Raw genomic sequence first — 17,813 nt, 5'->3', positions numbered from 1 at the left:
ATCCCATAAAACATTCACAGTACAGATCAGGAAGCTCATTATCTCAGAATGGAGCTTCTAACACTGTCCCTGGCATTCTTCGTCTCTGGCATTTTGTGTCTTTACACATGGATGCATATGTATAAAAAGAACAACTTACCACCTGGACCTACTCCACTGCCGGTTTTTGGGAATCTTCTTCAACTTAAATCAGGGCATCTAATGGACTCCTTCAAGGAGGTAAGTAAAACAATCATATTAATCATGTATTGTATAGGGTGTGGAGGGATTACATCTTGTATTACAAGTGCCCCACAACCCCACAGGAACTGCTGGTATGTTTTTAGTTCCCCTAGCATACCAGTGGTGACCAAACCTGGAACTGGACCAGACAACACACTTATACTCCAGGACTTTATTAATCAGGAAAAAGTTTCATGCGAAAATATTTTTTTAAATACAGTATATTATTTAAACAAACCAATCACAGTATAACATATCAAAAGCACAAATTTGGAATAAAGAAAGGTGTTCATTCCATTTGTCACCCTCGATTGGCCGAGCAGCACACATTATAATAATAAAAAACCAACACTACAAAGCAATGTGACACCACATTTAGTGGGATCAGTGATATCCAAAGTGAAAAGAGAAGGTTGTGTCTGATTAAAGGACCTAAGTACTGCTTGCAAAAGCCTCTCTAACTACTAGCCAGTGGGTATTTCCGTCCCAAAGTCTGCCAGTGACTGGGAATACTGGTGGATTACTCAGAAGATAAGGATATTATGGAAAATATCTTTTGTATTTTAGATTAGAGAGAAGTATGGGGACATATACACCGTATATTTGGGTCCGCGGAGAGTCATTGTTTTATGTGGATATGAAGCTGTAAAAGAAGCTCTAGTTGACCAAAGTGACGTGTTTGGAATGAGAGGTCTAATCCCATCTGTGGAACAATATTTTAAAGGTCATGGTAAGTCATGTTTAAGCAATTTTTACCACTATTAACGCTCCTAGGTTAGACCCAATCACCAGCTATCTTCCTGGACAAAAGTCTTATCCTGATAGAGAAAAACAATCACTGTTTTTTTATAGTAATCAGATGATCCTTATTTTCATAAATACACTCCAATTTAGGTCAAAACTTTGTTGTGGACCTCTCATTTTATTAGGTAAGGGCAGATGAAACCTTTGGAGCAGTGTTTCTCAAGGAACAGGGTTCCTCCAGAGGTTGTAAAGGGTCCCTTGATCAATGAGAAATTTGGACCTCTCAGGTCAGTTTACCTGACATCAATGATCTTTTGGCTTTATTCAAGAGTTACATTCTTTCCAATGGTCTGTAATGTAAGAGGCATTCTCCCTACTAACCACATCACAAATGTACTGAGAGCTGTGGCTATAGTAATTATATTAGGTTTTCCTGAAAATCCGAAAATTATTTCAAGGGTTTCCCCATGTCTGTCCAATGGTCTGTAATGTAAGAGGCATTCTTCCTACTAACCACATCACAAATGTACTGAGAGCTGTGGATATAGTAATTATAGTAGGTTTCCCTGAAGATCCGAAAATTATTTCAAGGGTTTACCCATATTCATGAGATGCTGGGACCTACAGTTCACAATAAGAGCAGGTATACCAGCAGGTAGGTACCCCTTTATTTTTCCTGGTGATCATTGTTACTGATACATAAAGGCAAATCTAAAATTGTCACAAGAGATCCTCCAATCTGAGCACCTGTTCATCTAAGAACTCTCCAAAATTGAAAATGTTGTTGCAATTCCAGGACAAGGTATAGGGAGAAATTTCCCAAGCAGGGCAAAACGGAAAAGAAACTGCTTGATAGGTAGGGATCTTATATCTAAACTCTTACTCTATATCTAAAAAAACCTTTCTGACTTTACAAACACTTTAAATTAAGTATTTAAACAATTGCCTGAATTTGATGTGATATCAGCCTCTCATAAACCTTGTAAAGCCATCCTATGACTGGGAAAAGGCCGATCCTATGTCAATGGTTTAAATATATACATATAAAAAGTGAAAGGAAGACTGAAGTTTCAAACGGCAAATCAAATTATATTGTAAAACAAAGCCTGCAACTACTCATTGCATTTGTCTGGAGAGATTTTGCCTGTAGCAACAAGTAAATACCCCTTCAATTATCAAGGATATTCTATGGCCCTTGGATAAGGCATTCAGATTTATTTGGATTTCAGTTGGTGAAACGTGTCAGGATACGAGACACTACATTTTCTCTTTTTTTATTTAGAAAATATAGGGCAAGCCTTGTAAAGTAATGGTCATATATCCCATGATATTAGTAGAACTGACCTCTTTATCAATTATGTGTATATTTTGGACGTATTGATAGATGGATGCCTCAAAGCTAAATATTGGTATTAAAAAGTATAAGAAAAAATAGCTAATGGATAATATGGCTATATAATATGGCGGATGGATAATGAATAGCTATGTAATTCTGCAGTCATTCCCCGGGTGAGGGGATGATTATCTGAAAGCTCCTTTATTAAATTGGGCTTCCAAATACCAAATATGCTCCCTAAACATAGACTCCAACTGCACAAGGATTACATTGTGGGAAAGAGGTCCTCAATGGGGCATGCAGGGCCTTGTTTTTGTTAACAGAACAGAGAGCTACATGCTTTTTGCTCCCTTTCTTTTGGGGAAAACAAGATTACAGAGAACCTTTTTTAATCGATACAAATGGGGGAACACATGCTTCTTGCCCAACTTCCTATTCAGGAAGCTCCCAAACCTACTAAAGGGTATTTTTTTTTAAAAAGGAAACCCTACATTGTTGTTTTGTTTTTATAAAACTCATAAAATCTAATTACTTTTTTTTAAAAAAAATGCATGCAATAATGAGTCACATTCTAAAGCTAATAAACCTTCCTATATAAATCTGTTCATCCCTATGCCAAGAAAAATGATGCAAGAACGCACTGTAGACAGTCCACTTTTGTCTCCTGATCCTATGTGCAACCTAATGATAAATCAGCCCTTTTATGTTTTAATTCATCTGAAATAAAACCAGCTGATTTAAATTCCGATGGGCTTTAATATGAAAAAGACCTATTGATCTATTGTCCTGGTGTTCCACCCCTCTGGTATATACTTTTGGTTTGGCCCAAGTTTGCCTAGTGGGCATAAAGAATCTGAATACTAGAAGCAGGCTATTTTTTATACAATTCCAGATTTACCTTGGTCCTTTCAAAGAACCTGTTGTCCTGCTCAGTCTCTTTATGTTTGGACCATCATTTTATTATTTCCTTCAGGAATAGTACTCAGCAATGGTGAGTGCTGGAAGCAGCTCCGTCGATTTTCAGTTCAGACCCTAAGAATGTTTGGCATGGGAAAAAGAAGCATTGAGGAACGGGTTCAGGAGGAAGCTCATTGTCTGGTAGAGGCCCTTAAAGAAACTTATGGTATGTAGATCCCAGTGTGGAAACCACTAGATACAATCGACTCATTATGGTCTCATTTACACACTGTAAATACTACACATTGTAGTATGACAATGGGTATATGTATATTTATATATATATATATATATATATATATATATATATATATATATATATATATATGACAATGGGCCTGATTTATGGGGAAAAGATAGACTACCATGGGAGAGCCAACCTAGAATATTCTGGTACAGGATTGGAAAAAAATTGCCAACAAAACTAGGTTTGTTAAATCACCCAGGTTCTCCCGTGATAGTCTATCGTCTCCAGTCTTAGTGAATTTTAATAAATCAGGTTCAAGAAGTGTTTGTTTAGTAAAAGAATAGCATGTATAAACCATCACTTACAAAAATGTATATACATTAAATAAAATGATATTGACCTCCAAACTGGTATAGCTTCTCTTTAGTTTTTTATGCAATCTGAAGAAATATATAACAAGGGAAAGTAAAAAATGTTAAACTGGTCATAAATTCTGGTTGTATAATCTGCACCAACAGCTACGTAATGAAAGGACTTGCCTGACTGTATACAAACTGAATGGGCCGTTATATTACAAAACTTTAGTAGATAAATATTATTATTAATAATAAACAGTATTTATTTATCGCCAACATATTACACAATGCTGTACATTAAATAGGGGCTCCAAATAATTATTATTATTATTATTAATAATAATAAACAGTATTTATTTATCGCCAACATATTACGCAATGCTGTACATTAAATAGGGGCTCCAAATAACAGACAGTGACACAGGAGGAGGAGACGACACTGCCCAGAAGAGTTTACAATCTAAGAGATCTAATAGAGATTATGTGAAGATTGCATAATTTGATTCCACAGATATGATGTGCTTTACATTAGGAAGGTTAATGCCTGATTTTGATTTATTATACAAGCTGACAGTTGTTCTCTTTTTCCTTCCCAGGTGTGCCCTTCAATCCCACTATATACTTCAGTCAACTTTCTGCTAATATCATGTGCTCCATAATATTTGGCAACAGATACAATTATGAAGACCCTAATTTCCAAAGGCTGCTTAACATTGTGTATCACATATTTGAATCCATGTCCTCCTTCTGGGGCCAGGTATTGATTCAATTAATATAAAAATATAATAACAAATATTGCTTACCCCCATCTTACAGTCATGCCCAGCCAACAGTGATATCACCACCAAGATCCTTGGAAATACTGAGTATTTCTAATCTTGTGAAATGAGAATCCATCCAAGTAGTATAATAGTCTAGGACTCCTTAGCATTCCCCAGAATCTCATCAGAAGAGTCATGATTTGATCCCCTGCAAAACTGGGGGGGTGAATTAACCCTTTTTCTCCAGATTTTTATTACTTTTCTGTAGCATGTGAGCATTGGGAAGTTTGGTAAATAAGTAGACCTTGCTTCAAAATGCAAGCTCTGCTTTATTGTAAGTATTCTGTGTGTTATGGAACTCTACATTAGCAAAAATAAAGCAAGTGGGATTTTTTGTGCAATTAAAATTATTGGGATGCCCCAATGCAACATAAACTAACTATTACCTTTAATCCTGCAGGGCACTCCAATCCATCAGGAGGTGTCTTCCTTTAGGTCCTGCATCATCTGGCCATCAATCCCCGTGCCGGCGCGACAGATCTTCACCTCTTCTTCCTAGTTCTTCTTCCTATGACACCCAACCCAGGCATGAGATTGGGTGATGTAGGATGTAAAAAAAAACTTGCTGATCGCACTGCGCATGCGTGAGATTGACAAATTTTTTTATACTAAAAGGCTCCTTCTGTGCATGCACGAGATGGTCAGGAATGCGCAGAAGGAGCACCCAAGAGCCTCCTTGAATATGTGACGTAGGTATCCCGGGAGGCTTTGCACTCCCATTCATTCTCGATCGAGAATTAGCTGACGGTGCTGCACCCTTTTTTTTTTTTTTTTTTTTTTTTTTTTAAAAAAGGGTGTTGCACTTAAAAAAAAAAACAAACAACATAATTTTTACTTTATATAAAAGGGTTGTCTTAATGATATTGGGTTTATATAGCTCTTATAGAAAACAAAAGACCAAAAATTATCTTTTCATAGATTATATTCATTGCTTTTCTTGTCTCCCAAGCTCTTTGATATCTATGATGTATTTATGAGATATGTACCAGGACCCCATCACAGAGCACACAAGTTTATTCTGCAACTGGAACAGTTTGTGAGAGAGAAGACAGAAATCAGCAAAGCCACCCTGAATACAAGCAAACCCCGTCACCTGATAGACAGTTTCCTTATCCAGATGGAAAAGGTACCTCTCATACATACGTTATTTGTAATATTTTTTTTAAGGTGAACACCAGTAAAGCAACTAAGGATACTTATGTATCTGTTTGTGTTGCTAAGAGTACTTGTCTTACTTGCCAAAGGGTTTTGTAATTCTGTCCAGCCAGTTTTGCAAGTCACACACCTCTACACCAAAAGGGTGAAATCACTGTCTCTGTTAAAGAAAATATTTGTGGCACTTTCCCCTCAATACCCTTGGGGATGGTGCAGCAGAATTAATTGCAGGGTGGATTTTGGATGCATTTGCAATAATTAGAAGCTACTCTTTCATAGGAAAAATATGAGTGGTTGCCAATGTTAGAAAACTGATGTTGCTTGAACATGTCTCTGTTCAGTTTGAGCAATGTTGGGACAAACATGTATGAATAAAACAAAATAAGTAAAAAAAGAAAAAGTATTGATTATTTTACAAAGTTGTTTTTAATATCTTAGACATGTTTGTTAGGAAAATAATCAAACATTAGATGATTCCTCAACTTAGCTGTTTGCTTTATTTATATTACACATACTATTTAATTAGGAAATTAGACAATTAGTCAATCAGCCAATAAAAAAAAAAAGTATACAGACAATAAAGACAAGTAGTTATTATGCTGTTTGGCAGAGTGACTCAAACTGAACATGAACCAGAGACTGAAATGAGAGAGTTATCTGAGGGGATCAAAATGGAAATTTTAGACACGAATGTTAAAGACAAAGGCTATAGAAACATCTCCAAGCAACTTTTTGTGGCAATTATTATCATTTATTATACATTATTAGGTTTAGAATTTCGTAGGATTGTAGCCAACCCTCCTGGATGTGACTACAAGAGGAAAATTGGCCCAGAATGTGAAAAGTATAGTGAGAATGATAGACAAAAAGACAGCTTCAAAAGAGATAAAAGCTGAACTACTAGGCCAATGTCCATCAACTCCAGTCCTCTGTGGACCTTCGCTTCCTATACAGTATTATTCTGTTATGATTTATCAGAACTCCTATGCTTTCAATTTTCTATGCCCTTTTTTTCTAATATCCCCTAAGACATTGTTCATCCAGATTTTCTGGGCTTTTCTCATGAACTACATTGTACTATTTTTTTAACTGCTCTGTTTTCATCAAATAATATTATTATTAGCTAATATTTATGTTGCGCAGACAAGTTACCCAGCACTTTACAAAGTCCATAGTCATGTCACTAGCTGTCCCTCAAAGGGGATCACAATCTAATGTCCCTACCATAGTCATGTGTCATATATCACTTTTGGGGAAAGCCAGATAATCTAACTGCATGTTTTTGGAATGGGGGAAGAAACCCACACAAAGACAGGGAGAACCTGCCAACTCCATGCGAGAAGATACACACGCTGCAGCCAGCGAGGAGAAGAGACACACGCAGGATCGGGTATCAGGTGAGTATCTTATTTTAATTATTTTATAACACATTTGTCGTATAGGACGCACCAACTTTTCCCCCCCAGTTTTGGGGAAGAAAAAGTGCGTCTTATACAGCAAAAAATACGGTATTTGATGAAAGGTGAAAGAATAGGTAATTTAATAACCTATTTTGATGAGGCTGTTCATTTTGTGTTATTGTACATTCCATGAATTTTGTTTTCACTTCTGTTGAGACTACCTATAAGAGGACTAAAGTCCTATTTTGAAAAAATCATGATCTGGCAGGTGTTCATTGCAAAGCCTGTTCTTACCTGTCTGACTGCAACATACATTTTGGCTTCCCTAGTGAGTTCTGGGATAAATGAACTCCTGGTCAATCAAGATGGCCATAGATCATTTTAAGGAAGGATAGAAGAAGGAAGATGGCGGCGCCTTGCAACGGATTTGGGATAGGTGAGTATCGGGGGTTTAGTTTTGCTTTAAATTTCTCTACCACCTATAGCTGAGCAGTCTTGGTATTAGTAAAACCTCTCATTTGTTTTCCTATTATAGCATCTAAGTAAAGGTGCGACAAAACCTTGAAAGTTTATCACCATGTCTACCTGCGCTGTTCATAATAAATACCTGTGTAAGGTTTCCTTAAACCCATATTGTAGAATATTGTAGCTATCTAGATCCAGCAAAGATTTTTTTATTCAGGGCCCCAACTGCAATTAGATATCTAAAAGCAGATCAGCTTGAGCTAAATCCACTTTGGTATTTCCTACAGATTTTTATTAAATAAGCTAGAGAATATTTTTTATGTGAATTTTAGTGGGCTATTTATAAAGCGATACATTTGACATTCACTAAATTATTCCCTGGTGGATAGTCATTTATTGCTATTGAAATACATAGTCAAATAGTCCTGGAAATTTTTCTACCAAAGAATGTTTCAGTGAATGTCAGATTCACAGCTTTATAAATAGACCTCTTGGTAAAGTAGCACCTGCACATTTCCTATATTCCAATTTACTTCTTTTATATACATGGGTTGAAAAACACCTACTGTCCAGTCATCTGGAGTCTTCTCTTCTTTCCATGTTCTAAAGCAAGCTTTAGACCTCACGGACCGCTAATTTCACGGACTCTAGACCCAACATGTGCAGGGAGCCATGTGTCACTTAAAGGGGAAGAAACTTCCCCCAATGTGACGTCATGATGCCAGAACCCACCCACTCTCCCGTTGCAGGCTCAGACCCAGTGACACCGGTGTTGGGGACTACTGCATTAAACAACCCATTCTTTACTTTTTTGTCCAATAGCATCTTGGGCAGTATTAAATCCTTTAGTAACACAGACACACACTCAGTAGCACTTCCTGCATGCCGGACTTTACCCGATACAGGAATCCCTTCCACAGCACCACAGATACTTTATCTTTACCACCTCTGTGACATCCCTTCCAAGATACTTTTAACCTATCTCAAACTGTGAACAAATGTTCTTCAAATCCCCTAAGAAAACCGATAGGCGAAACGCGTTGGGATCTGAGACGCTTTCTTCCTTTTTTCTAACACCGTAATTAGGGTAATAGGATATCACTGTATAGCTTATCGGTCACTTTTTCCATGATCATATTTATGGAAAAAACCATATAAAATGCTGTGCTACTCTTTTATACAAAACTATAACATAAATTGATCTTTGTAATACACAATCTCTTTGCCGCACTAAAACCCTAGCTGTTCTTAGTCTTCTTTATTTAGTTTACAATTTCTAGGGGAGCGTACAAGAGGAAATTGACCAAGTGATTGGAAGACTACGAGTCCCAGAATCCCAAGACAGGGAATCTATGCCTTATACTGATGCCGTAATTCATGAAATCCACAGATATGCTGATGTGTTACCCACGAACCTGCCACACAGGGCCTCCAGGAGTACACAGTTGCGAGGATTTACTATTCCCAAGGTAAATCATTAATTATGTAAATATACAATGTTTGTTAAATTTTCCTTACAGTCAGAAATGTTTCCTTTGTTTCTCATTAGTTTAGGTTAGAACCGCTGTTTTTTCTTCTTTTGCTTTGGTGGAATGTAATCCGGTATAAACATACTCCTTGACAGATTCCTTGCTACAGGGATGGTAAAGTACAAGTAAGCATTTTTAGATAACCTGCTAATTCCTGTTTGCTTTTCTCTACAGGATACAGATATATATATCCCCCTGTCCTTCGTTCTTCGTGATCCAAAGTACTTTCCTGATCCATTCTGTTTTAGTCCAGAGCGGTTCTTAGATGAGAATGGCAGGTTCATAAAGAATGAGGCATTCATGGTGTTTTCTGCAGGTACAATGCAATTTCTTGTTTCAGCATACATGAAACATCAGATTTACAAATTTTTTGTATTATTTTGAGTAAAAATTGCTTTAAAAATCTGTTTTTTCCAATTAATATAATCTGACCTTTGCAAAAGATCACCCAGGTTCTGGATACGGGCAAGATAAACAGACACTACGGAGTAGTTAGATAGAAGAATAAGCAAAACACAGTAATATACAGCAAAAGAGGATGCAAGACTTGCATATGTATACATAACTATGGCTTACCCTGTATACATGTATAATAATAAACTATACATGGAAAATTGGGCACCATCAAACCTGAGACCCCACACCTATAGGGATAAAAATGTGGGTATCGATAGCTAAAAGGGTACCTAATGTACTCTGAACATTTCAGATCATTAGACCCAATAGTTTAGGAGGTATAAAAGTTTAAACACAATGGGACTGATTTATCAAATCTCTCCAAGGCTGGAGAGAATACACTTTCATCAGTAAACCTGGGTGAGTCAGCAAACCTGGAATGGATAAGTCATTTGCTATTTGTTAGAAAATGTTTTCAATCTTGGACCAGATGCATTTCAGGTTTGCTGGAAAAATCTGATAGTTTAGATATTATTTTTTCTCCCCAGGGAAACGAATGTGTTTAGGAGATGGAATGGCCCGCCACGAAGTGTTCCTCACCCTCACCACACTTCTCCAGAACTTTGACATAACTTCACCAGTAGACCCTAATGAGTTGGATATAGCACCACAGATGGTTGGATTTTCCAATTTTCCACAAGCTTACGAGATTGCTTTTATCCCTCGCTAAACTATTTGCAATTTTGTGATAAGGAAGTCAACCTTGAAATGTTGAATTAAGTAAAACTAAATGGTAAATTTTCATAAAAATCTCGCAACTGGCAAGTTAACTTATAACTGTAGGCAAAACTGCTTTTTAAGTTTCAAAAAAGTAGAGAACTGATAAAACCCATAAGGCTCTATTTATAAAACAGGTAATCTGACATTCTCTCAAACATTCCCTGATGGCAATCAGTTACTGCCTTTAAAACATGTTGGGCCTGATTAGGAGGGGTTGGTTGTTGGTGTTCTGACAAAAGGTAAATACACCAAAAGTATTGTCACACTTTATATTAAACTAACGACAGTTGTACAGCTAAAGTATTACTGATCCTGGTCATATTACACCAGCTACAGCGTACTGTTTTGACCTTACAATATTACAATATAATTACAATAATACAATAATTTCCTGACTCAAACACTCTCAAGGCCCAGCATTACCAAATCATTCACTAAAGCATATACAGAAAATTATCAAGGTAGTTATCATTGGTCAGTAATTAATGGGGTCATCTGGCATCTAGAGGCCTACTACAGGTTGTTGCCTAAAGCAGGGGTCCCCAACCCCCAGTCTGCAGCTCACTTGTTTGCCGTGGTGGTCTGACAGGTGGCCCACAGCTCTGGCTGGTGCACCAGGCAGAGCCGTGGACCATGTCTCCCGTATGGATTGCAGACTCTGGGCGGTGGCAATCCAGAAACACAACCTGCCCTCATCTCATCTCTCCCATCTCATCTCAGGCTCAGACCTGCAATGGGAAGGTGGGCAGGTTCAAGCATCATGGCGTCACTCTTCCCCTTTGAGTGACACACGGCTCCCTACACGGATTCCATGCATTTAGTGGTCCGTAAGCTCCAAAAGGTTGGGAGCCACTGGCCCAAAGGATTAGTATGTATGATAAAATTTTATGAATGAATGTTTAGCAATTTTGATCCTTGTAAGACTATATAAAGTATGGAAGTATTCTGCAGATACTGTTTGTTTTTAATTTCACAAAACTGATGTGACTTTGGAACATCTATTTCACTTTATAACTTGTAGGATACTGATTGTGATTTCTTATATTATGTCATTTTGCAACACATATTATATAGGCAAAACTATTCAATCCATGCAAAAACAGTTTTGAAATAAACAATCTAGTTTCTTACATTCATTTAACAAGTAATGAATCAGATTGCCTATTTTGATATACAGATAGTGTTTAAACCACACTATTGAATGAATAGAGATACAACCGTGATTAAAAAAACACAATTTATACATCTCTTGCCTTCCTAAGGATTTCTCTTCAATTACATGATTTAAGCAAGCAAAGTCACTGTCACAGCCAAGCAAAGCAGTTTAGATAAAAAATCTAGGCATACCTTTTGAATATATGGAGATGGGAAAGAGGGGCACTTTTTCGGAAAAATGAACATGCAACAAATTATTAGTTAAACCAACAAGTATTTTTTAGGAATATTTTAAAGCTTTAAAGCTTTTAAAAGGTTTAGTTCAATAACAGTAAGAGTGTAATAATTACAAATAATTGTAACATTTTATAAAGGTTTGTAAATCCACCCAAAAAAAGATTAAACAGATTATTAAAGCAACTACCCTTGCTCTGCTGCCATACTGGGCCTGATTTATTAAAACTCTCTAAGGCTGCAGAGAATACATTTTTAATAGCAAACCTGAAATGGATAAGGTCCAGGATTGAAATCATTGCTAACAAATACCGAATGACTTAAGAAATCCATTCCAGGTTTGTTGGATCAGCCAACTTCACTGATGAAAGTGTATCCTCTCCAGCCTTATAAATTGGCAACATCAGCAGAAAAAAGGTTATGTTACAACTGGCAGTGAGGTTGTGATGCCATTACTCCTTCCCCATACAAGTGAACTACTGCCTAACCACAGCGTTCAAATAGAGAACCAATGGGGAAGGTGGTGAGTGGTTCAGTACTGCTCATTGCTTCCCGCATCTGCAGACGCGCTGTGGTGGGCAACCGACTGGCAAGGAGCCAGCTGCCAGGAGCCACGCAGGATAAATTGAGCCCACAGCAGGTCTGAACCTACCGAAATTCCAAGCAAGTTATTTGAATTAATAATTTACTGACTAGTTAGGAATTACTTTACGTATGGTATAGGTCAGCGGTTGCCAACCAGTGGTCTGTGGAGAAAATTTTGGTGGTCCGTAGCTCTAGTCGGTGCCCCCCCAGCAAAATCCTTCTCCTGAGCAGTGGACCATGTCTCCCCTATTGATCCCAGGCTCAGGTGGTGGGCAGGTTGTGTTCAGAGAGGGGGCAGGTTCTGACATCATGACCTCATACTGGGGGAAGTTTCCTCCTCTTTGAGTGACACACGGCTCCTCGCGCATGTACCGTCTGAACTCCGTAAAATGAGTGGTCCATGACGTCCAAAAGGTTGATGACCACTGCTATAGATAGTCCAGTTTAAAGATTGCATCAATGACTTTACAATTGTCCTGTCCCTAAAAATAAGTGTTGCTTCTCCTGTATCAAGAATTTCTCAATGAGAAAATCTACTGAAAGACTTTGGAATTATTTCTTTGAATCTTACCAACAGTTTACCAGCAGGTGGAGCTATGTCAGCAATATCTTCCATCTGGTCCCAATTGCAATCTTCCTCTAGACTAAGAAGGAAGAATTTGTAAACTTCAGGTCTATCACCATTCACCAGTGTTAGTAAGTTCTTCTTCAGAAGATTGGGTTTCTTCGCCAAAATTAATGTCTAGCTGTGGACATTAAACATATCCTATTCCATGGAGTTCATATTTAGCCATGTAAATGGTAAAATAATGTTGTTTTTTACTTTGACCTTTGGTAGATTTGTTTACTTGATTGGTTTGCTATTCTTGCTTGGTTGATTCAAATTCAACCTGTTATTCTAGTTCAAATACCAGAGAGGGAAAAATGGCCTCCCCTGGAGTGGTGGTATGCTAGTTATGCAGATCCTGCTCCCATTTTGAATTTCAATGTTTTTATTGAGTTTTTCAGAGAAAAGAAAATAACATATTAATAAACAATAAAAAAAATATTAAGAACAACAGTAATAACAAAAGGACAAACATACCTCACCAGCTTACAGAATGCACAACAACATTCTGACATAAGTAATAATAAAGAAAAAAAGGGAGATGCAAAAGACCGTAAAAAAACAACCCTTTATGCCCAAAGGCTAAGCTGAAGAGGCCAAAAGAGTGGACAGGACCGCGACAAAGGGAAAGGTGGGAGGAGGAGAAAAAAACAAAAAAAACTCTGTTACATAGAAGCGACACCTATTTAGTGTGATCTGTATTCCTTCCAAGAGTTTTTTACTGAGTTTTGTTAGAAATATTATTATGCTTTCTGAAGCACCCCCCTCCCTCTTGAACCCACCCTTCTCCCCTTCCCATGTCTGTCTGTTTGGTTCCCTCCTTGGTCCATCTGATGGTGGACGGGTTAATCAAGTTTATAACAGATCGTTTATGGAGTCTACACATTGTTACAGGTTACAGCTTTTTAACAAGCCTCTCTAATGACAATGGTTAATCAAGGCTTAACTTTTCTCACTCATAATGTGCAAGGAGATCAACAAAGAATGACCGACCCTCTAATTCTTACATGGCCACATCCCTACTTTAACTAGTAATAGGACTTTGAGGGTTTAGTTTAAAAAATGGGGCATTAAAGGCCAATTATATCTAATTTCCACAAGTGTATCAAAAAACATTACTTTTATTAAATTACATAAAGAACATAACAATTAAAACCCATTAAAATGTGCAACAAACGTAATCACATATTGCTTTCTGGGTTGCCCAATCCTAGGGGCATACCCTGCTGATTTTTTATGCGTTTCATGGAATCAATCCACTTCTTCAGGAAAGAGAGACATAAATATCTGATTCCTGTGGCACATAAATCCCACCTCAATAGATGGGTGTGGGCAAGGACAGCAATAACCTGGACTCAAATCCTTTATATATAATTTCTTAAATTCCATTTTTTGGTAGTAGCTAGTGTTGGTGTTCGAATTCAGTTTCTCCTTATATTTGACCCGAATATCACTGTTCGAATTCGGATAGACCCGACCCGAAAACACAGTATTCGACGGTCCAAATTCGGGGGAAAAAAAAGTAAAAAATGTATTTAAAAAAAATAAAAATTAATTTTAAAGTAATTTATTGAATATTTGTGTTTTTTTAACTAACTTTTTTTTTTACAGGTTTCCCACAATGACATTATGATTCCCCCTGACTGTGCAGCCGTGGGAATCCTTCTGTTATTGTGGGATCTCCGGGCACTACAGGTGATGAATGGGGACTTGTCCCCATTCATCACCCGTAGTGACCAGTGTTCTTGGATAGTGAAACTCTATCCAAGAACACATAGTAGTAGCACAATGCGGCAACAGCCGAGAACACATACAACTAGTATGTAACACTATTTTTGTACTATTGCACTTATTTATATTTTTTATTGTCAATATCGGAAAACTACTTTTTTGCCTGCTGTATTTAGACCTAAGAGGTGTTAAACTATGTTTGACCTCATATGAAGTTTCTACTGATGTCTGGTTACTGGTTGGCACTCTTCTCTTTTTGTTTTGAACCCCCTATTTGCCCCTTCACCCCTCCTTTTTTTTAAATTTTACTAGGTATTTTTTACTCTTCCTCTTATTCTATGCAAACTTGTTGTGTAATGTTATTGTTTACTTTATTTGAAAATTTCAATAAAAACGGGTATTGTAAATAGTTAAAATTCTTCATAGTTCATAGAATTCTTGAACAACTATATTTGTGGTCTTTAATGGAGAAGAACTCACTTTACTTGTTGATAATAAAATGATTAACTTTTGTCCACACTAGTGTAAACTAAGAAAGGTTATAGTTTTACAGTGTACTAGATGACATGAACTTTTTATCAAATGGTATTGGTTCATCACCTCTGGAAATAAACATGCTTGTTCATAGTTTTAGTTTAAGCTACTATTCCCTTTTATTAGATGAGGTATGTACTTATGAGAAAAATTTAGGTTTTGAGGTTAGGTCCCCCAAAGTGTAATCGACAGGGTCTTGAGAGTCATTCAAGTGATTTTTCGAACTAGGACCCTTGTGGCTTTGCTTTTTGGGAAGATTGAATCTTTCCTATGCAACCATTGGAAAGTCCCCTTTCCTTTGGGACTGAGGTGACCTTGCTGTGCTTGGGGTTTTATTCCTATGCGCTCTAAATAGGAAACATTACAAAGCAAAGAAGATATTATGACAATATACATCTAATTTTTTGCAACAAGTACCACTGAGATGAAAATCCCAAATTGAATATTCACAACAATAATGTCTTCAGTTAAAAAGAGTTCCTGGTTAACTATAAATTGTTTGGACCTCTGCTTTTCTTTTTTCGATTGGCTTTAAATAAAAGAGGACTGGGAAAATACAGAAGGAGCTTGGGTGATGACAGAAGGAGCTTCAATTGGGAGTGAAGTCTGCAGATCAGACCCTATGGTAGCCTGGTGGCCTATTCCCTCCTTGATGTGTTTGCTGTATTCCAAGAATTTGTGCAAACCCCCGTGTTTCCCCCTTTGTGTTCGTGTTTCCCCCTTGGCTTTTTCAGGGGAGGGTTGAGATTGAGGTCTTAGCTTGAAATTTAGAGATCCATATAATCACAGTAATGTGAAGTTGATAAGAACATCTGCAGGATTTCCACACCCAATTATTCCAATAAGATATGAGAAAGATGTTATATATAGTAATATAGTATTATCAGCAACACAGAGCAAGGAGTGTGTATGGAATTTGAACAGGAAACTTAGGGTTTCTGCACTTGTGAATACTCCTAATTAGGGTATGGGGGCATTAGATAAATAGGGTTTTGTTGATAATAACTAAGACCATCTAGATGACAGAGACAGGTATTGAATAAATTGATTAAAGGGTTTTAATTGAATGCTGGACAAATGGAGATTTTCAATGGAATTCCAAAGCATAAAATCAGTTATCAAAAGTACTGGTTGCTGATTTACCAAATTGGAATTTGGATCGATTGATGGTGGAAGCATACAACAGGCGAGGCGTCAGCAGCAAGCCTACAACTTATTTTTCTGAAGGCTGGACAGTTCGGTGAGTCCGTGAAGCATGGGATGAAGTGCCTCTGACCTGTGCCTACTAACAGCTTAGTGGAGAGGCCGCTGGCCTGTCAATGTTTTATATTGGCCACAATGCTTCTGCACTCGAAAATAATTTCCAAGAAGGTAAAGATAACATGGTTTATGGCAAAGCATATGTGGAAACATTTGAGGATTTAATGGAGAGTGATTATGAAAGGCATGATTTAGGCAATTCTGTAAAATATAGAAGGTAAAGGTTAATTCAAACATTTTGTCATGATCTTGGAACAAGCTCTGAGGCCAATAGCTGTAGCAACAAGCGAGCCTACAATGATAAATGCCCTGGGTCCAGTTCACATATAGATGTAACAATGCAGCAGTGAGACAGGAACGTGGCCAGGGAGAAAGCACAATAATCTGGCAAACAAGAGATCCAAGGCAGGGCTTAAATAGGAAGTCACAACACTGTGAAATCAGGCATAGAACTTTCTATTCCTTCAGGTAGCTTAGTGGGAAGAGCTTCTGCTAGACACGGAAGCAACCCTGGGTTCGGGTTTTGATCCTGATACATTTCTCATAGAAGCCAACGTGTGGGCAGCACGGTGGCTGAGAGGGTTAGCACTCTGGCCTTTGCAGTGCTAGCTCCCAGGTTTGAATCTCAGCCAGGACATTATCTACATGCAGTTTGCAGGTTCTCCCTATATCTGCATGGGTTTCCTCCGAGTACTCAGTTTTCCTTCTACATCCCAAAAACATGCAGTTAGGTTAATTGGCTACCACTCAAAATTGACCTTAGTATATATAAAAAGCAATTGACTATGGTAGGGACATTGGATTGTGAGCTCCTTTGAGGGACAGCTAGTGACATGTTTATGGACTTTGTACAGCGTTGTGTAATATGATGGCACTATATAAATACTGTGTAATAATTATAATAAGTGAATAATGTGTAAATTTTTTCATAAAAATGTGAACAGCTGCGGTTACCTGAAACCACAAAATCAGTCAAAATAAGCTCTAAGTCTTTTAAAATGTAAACTTTTTACAATTTATCAGAGGTTTCTAAGTCAATAGGTCAGTCCCCAGAGCAATGGAAATCTTGTCAATCATCCAACTTCAATGTAATATATCATTCACTTTAATGTTTGTAATTTAAACTGTCCTATTTACCTGTTGTAAGTTCATGACTGCTGCAAGACATAGCTCGGTCAACTCGCCCCAAACTAAATCCCCTTAATCTTTAAACTTCACCCCCCCCAAAACATTACCCACCCCACCTATACACATTAAACACACCAACGTTGCTTAAATGGCCCGCAGGCCTTTTATAAAACAAATATTTAAACATAACATATTAAATAACATATTAATCACAAATAACAACAATATATA

At 37.4% G+C, this 17,813-nt stretch overlaps 1 protein-coding gene across 1 annotated transcript; it reads left to right on the top strand.

Annotated features, from left to right (window-relative positions):
• On the top strand, nt 1-11,769 carry LOC140343982 (cytochrome P450 2B6-like). Its single transcript, XM_072430889.1, has 8 exons — nt 1-219; nt 790-952; nt 3,276-3,425; nt 4,399-4,559; nt 5,573-5,749; nt 8,924-9,112; nt 9,347-9,488; nt 10,117-11,769. The coding sequence occupies exons 1-8, from the start codon at nt 49-51 to the stop codon at nt 10,296-10,298; spliced, it is 1,335 nt and encodes a 444-aa protein (XP_072286990.1). The 5' UTR covers nt 1-48; the 3' UTR covers nt 10,299-11,769.
• The last annotated feature ends 6,044 nt before the right edge of the window (nt 11,770-17,813 follow it).

This window comes from Pyxicephalus adspersus, chromosome Z (assembly GCF_032062135.1).
Source record: "Pyxicephalus adspersus chromosome Z, UCB_Pads_2.0, whole genome shotgun sequence".
Taxonomy (NCBI): domain Eukaryota; kingdom Metazoa; phylum Chordata; class Amphibia; order Anura; family Pyxicephalidae; genus Pyxicephalus; species Pyxicephalus adspersus.
Note: the sequence above shows the minus strand (reverse complement) of the source record. Positions and strands in the feature narration are given on the sequence as shown.

What these genes read in the sequence shown, in the direction of transcription:
- LOC140343982 (XM_072430889.1), top strand. Translation starts at nt 49, where the DNA reads ATGGAGCTTCTAACACTGTCCCTGGCATTCTTCGTCTCTGGCATTTTG. An exon ending in TAATGGACTCCTTCAAGGAG is followed by an intron (nt 220 to 789) that starts GTAAGTAAAACA and finishes TTTGTATTTTAG; the next exon opens with ATTAGAGAGAAGTATGGGGA. An exon ending in TGTCCTCCTTCTGGGGCCAG is followed by an intron (nt 4,560 to 5,572) that starts GTATTGATTCAA and finishes TTGTCTCCCAAG; the next exon opens with CTCTTTGATATCTATGATGT.